At 39.0% G+C, this 4724-nt stretch overlaps 2 protein-coding genes across 2 annotated transcripts in view; both read left to right on the top strand.

The window, feature by feature from the left end:
* LOC141437228 (uncharacterized) overlaps nt 1-1782 on the top strand; it is a 16046-nt gene extending 14264 nt beyond the window's left edge. The window contains exon 6 of the mRNA XM_074100484.1: nt 1530-1782. Within this exon, the coding sequence (XP_073956585.1) occupies nt 1530-1782 (253 nt within the window). The remainder of the gene's footprint in view (nt 1-1529) is intronic.
* Nucleotides 1534-4724, top strand: LOC141437088 (uncharacterized). The gene is made up of 2 exons (XM_074100313.1): nt 1534-1979; nt 2270-4724. The coding sequence occupies exon 2, from the start codon at nt 2290-2292 to the stop codon at nt 4459-4461; it is 2172 nt and encodes a 723-aa protein (XP_073956414.1). The 5' UTR covers nt 1534-1979; nt 2270-2289; the 3' UTR covers nt 4462-4724.

Genomic DNA, 4724 nt, shown 5'->3' on the forward strand with positions numbered 1-4724 from the left:
AAGCCCTTAGGTATTAATCCGTAATAGTGTGGCTTTTTTGCAGTGAAAACATTATTAAATCTAATCAGTAGTTCTAGAGATTACAATGATACTTAGATAAATACCTAACAGAAAATTTAACAATTTAGGGTTAAAAATTTGACTGTACCTACATGTACACTGGTTCGGTGGGCAGTGCCATACTAAAATGCATGTTAAACTTGCATATAGCAGTTTTTTAACTCAGTTAACCCTCAGGCCCTACGGTTTAACGCAGGGGTCGGCAACTTTTAACCATACATGGGCCACATAGTGAAAAAAATAGATAAAGTCGGGCCGCACTTGTAAGATATTTATGTATGTATGTAAACTCTTTATTGTACAAAAGAAAAGAACAAAACAAAATAACAAACTTTGAGATACTTGTACAAAGGCGGACTTATCCCTTTAAGGGATCTCTACCAGTCAACCTTTGAGTAGATGAAAGGAGATATTTTTGTATTAATAGTAGATATCTACCTAGTTATCTATTGTACATAGGTAGGTAGTACTAAGTGACATTACAAAACAGTCGCGGGCGCAAGGAGATAGGTCACGGCGCCCGCGCGTTGCCGACCCCTGGTTTAACGCATGGGTACCTGCGATTCTCATCACCATCTCTCTCTACCCCTCATCCCTCACAGATAGAGCAGGTGATAAGAACTCTGTGCAAGGTCCCCCGATTGCTACCACCATCTTGCTCGCTAATCCTGTGAAGCAGCTGTGCTTGCACTGTTGTGTTTCGGCGTGGAGAGTAAAACAGCCGGTGAAATTACTGGCACTTAAGGTATTCCATCTTAGGCCTCTAGTTGGCAACGCATCTGCCCCCCTGGTGTTGCAGTGTCTATGGGCGGTGTTGATCTCTTACCATCAAGAGACCCACTTGCTCGTTTGCCATCCAGACAAATAAAAAAAAGGGCGGTGAAAACGATTGTGATTTCGAGTGCGTAGACAATAAGATAGGCAATATTTCAAAGCGAGAGCGAGAGCAGACTGGGGAGCCACAAACCAAACTTTGTTGAAAAGTTATACCCAACAATAAACCCTGTAGACAGGCGTAGATAAGATTTCTTAGATAATCTTAGATAAATATATAATACTTAATTATTATAATAATATCCTTTATTGAGACAGATTAAATAAGTTCAATTTTTCGCTCCCTGCTAAGCTAGGCCGCCTAATGCATTACCTTGTAATTTTCTCTCTGTGTATCTGTTTTCTGTATCGCTTACTATTTATGGTGTTCAATAAAGAGTCTTTGTATTGTATTGTATTTTTTACATAATATTTTTAGACAATATACAGTGCACTCTTTCACTACTAATTTTATTATGCATCGACTCCCTGTCTGTAGCCACTAATTGACAAAGGCCTCCTCCAACTGTCGCCATTCTTCTATATTATTGGCCACTCTTGTATGCTGCAACGGCTTTAATGTCATCAACCCACGGTCTGAATGGTCTACCCTCCAGAATAATTATAGGAACTTAAACTTAATTTATCTTTCACAGGTTCCACATTGAAAATGAATTCGTTAAAAGATGGGATCGCGGAAGTAACTACACGAAGACTACCAGCACGAGAGGCAAAAGGAACGCTCTAGATTCTTTGACTGAAAATAGTGATATGGGTGAAGCTTCAGCTACCGATTATATAAACAGAGTAAAATGTAACTCAACTAAACCACAATACCCCATACTAAACGATAGCAATCACCAGGGATGCCCGACTTACCAACTTCTTGGTAAAAATACTAGTTTTTAGTGTCACGTAGGGGAGAGTGGGTAGGAGTCGTACACCGGGAGCATTCGTACAGTAGTGATATCTCCTCTATTGAAAACAGTGGCGTGTTTATGTTTGTGTGAGTAACTCCCACTCATACGCATAGGCTACCCGCGGGACCGCGCGTCAGTGCTGCCACCGGCTTTGACACGAGAGGTTCGTTCATGTTTTCGCTCCAGGTAAGTTTATTTTGTATTCACTTTGAAACACGTTTAAATCTTTTAAGTTTTGTTGGCATTAGAAAAGTGATTTAATGTAGATTATAAATTGATATCGAGGTTTTATATGTAAACAGCCATTTTAGGATAACTACAACTGTTATTTTTATTTAAAATTTATTTGTTGATTTGTTGGGTTGGGTTACCTTCGTACAGTTATCAGTGGGGTAGATTCGTACTGTACGAATGCTCCCCGTTCTGAACTGCGTCAGTAAAAAGATCTTTTACCAAGAATATTATTATTATTTCAGAACCATTATGCCGCGTATATATGGTGAAAAAGGGGACGAGATCGAGTGAAGTAGACGAAGATGCAATGAAGTCGGCGATAGAAGAAGTTTTTAATAAAACTTTGTCTATTCGGAAATCTGCGCAAAAATATGGTGTCAAACCAACCACGCTTGAAAGTCGCTTGTCAAAGATTAATAAGCAAGTGGCTGGTGAAGAAGATAATACGGTACGTGTTTTCAGTTCCAAGTACTCTTCAAACCAAGTGTTTACAGCCGAAGAAGAGATTCAACTTAATACGTACATATTGAACTGCTCCAAAATGCACTATGGATTGACCATTGTTCAAGTCAGGAAACTGGCCTATGAGTTTGCAAAAGCCAAGAAATTACGTTATCCTCATACTTGGGATCATAATAAAATGGCAGGAAAGGATTGGCTGGACAGTTTTCGCAAGCGTCATACAAATTTAAGTCTTAGGAAACCAGAAAACACCAGTGCGGCAAGATGTTTCTCTTTCAACAAGACTGCCGTAAATGATTTCTACGGAAACCTTGAAAAAGTATATACAAAGTATAAGTTTACTGCTGACCGAATTTTCAATTTTGACGAGTCAGGGATATCCACTGTGTTGAATACGCCTAAAGTTTTAGCTGAAAAGAATCAAAAACAAATAGGGCAACTTGTATCGGCAGAGAGGGGAGAACTCGTTACATTTGGAGGAATAATTTCAGCTGGTGGGAATACAATTCCGCCTCTATTTATCTTCCCAAGGGTTCATTTTAAAGACCATTTTATGACTGGTGCTCCGGAAGGTAGCCTGGGCATTGCTACAAAGAGTGGTTGGATAAATTCTGGGATATTTTTGGAAGTTCTGAAACATATCCAGAAGAAATCGTCGTGCTCCAAAGATAACCCTATTTTGCTACTAGTCGATAACCATGAAAGCCACGTCACTATAGAAGCTGTAGACTATGCTCGTGACAATGGCATTGTTTACCTATCGTTTCCACCCCACACAACACACCGTCTCCAACCCTTAGACGTCGGAATATTTGGACCTTTTAAGGCCAAATTAAAGACGGCATTTAACGATTGGCATGTGAATAACCCAGGCAAAACCCTAAACATATATAATATACCGCAACTTGCCAAACTGGCGTATTTTGAATCATTCACTGGGAAAAATATAACAAGTGCCTTTGAGAAGACTGGCATTTGGCCATTTAATAAGCTAGCCTTCAGTGACGACGACTTCGCAGCTGTCAGCGTATACCATTCAGGTTCTACGTCAGGCCCAGATGTTAGCGTCGTACAGACTAATACTGAAGAAGTAGAACAACAAGATATACCTCCAGGATTAGCTCATACATCATCTTCTTTACTGCCACTGCCATTAGAACCCGCACAAGGAGGTCAATCAAGTTCTACAGTTGACCAAGGTTTCCCACAGAGCTCAGTTTCTGCATCACCTCCGTTGCCTACACCTACAACTCCACCTGCGAGTTTGTCAGCTGTAACTCCAGAAGTAGTCCGGCCCTACCCCGAAGTGGACAGAAATGCACCGAAAAAGTCGAATAAAGGGAGACAGCCAGGAAAATCGAGAATATATACAGATACTCCGGAAAAAACGAGGCTAGAAGAAATAGAGAAAGCAAAACAATTGAAGAAGCAAGAGCTAGAAAGAAAACAAAAGGTCAAAGAGATGAAACGAGCACTATCACTATCAGGTAAACAAAAAAGACAGAAGAAAACTGTAAATATAGCTAAACCAAAGAGGCAAAAGAAAGCTTTAAAACCTAACAGTGAAAATGAGACTGATTCTGAGGAGGGCGCTAATGTAAGTTTAAGAGAAAGTTCTTGCTCTCCCATCCAAGAGATGTCTGAGGAATCGGATTTTCAAGACGAAACTCCGGTTATGTCAGTGAACATCAAAGAAGGATGTTTTATCCTCGTAAAATTCGAGAAAAAAAGGTTTGTTCTTTATTATGTAGGCCAGGTGCTTAAAAAATACAGTCCCACTGAATACAATGTTTCATTTTTGAGGAAGAAGTCTGGTACCTGGAAATTTGTTTTTCCATCTACCAAAGATGAGGGGACTGTTTACATATCAGATATTGTACACATACTGTCGCCATCAAAATCTGCTTTAACAGCGAGAACAGCCCACATCTTTAGTTTCGAAAAAGACTTATCTATGTATAATGTTGGATAGTACATCTTTTTATACCTAATACTACAATTTATAATGTTGATTAATTCGTTATTCTATTATAATAAGAGAAAAAATATGACAAGCGTTATTTTACTACGAATAAGTAGGTATTATTAGTACCTAGGTACTTTAAAAACAATAAATGTTAATTAATACTACATAAAGGCTGATTCTGTGTTAACTTTGATCTCAATAAATGATAATATTACTTAGAGTAAATTGTTTTTCCTTGATTGTACGAAGGTTCCCCACTATGTACGAAT

Source organism: Choristoneura fumiferana, chromosome 17, assembly GCF_025370935.1.
Source record: "Choristoneura fumiferana chromosome 17, NRCan_CFum_1, whole genome shotgun sequence".
Taxonomy (NCBI): Eukaryota; Metazoa; Arthropoda; class Insecta; order Lepidoptera; family Tortricidae; genus Choristoneura; species Choristoneura fumiferana.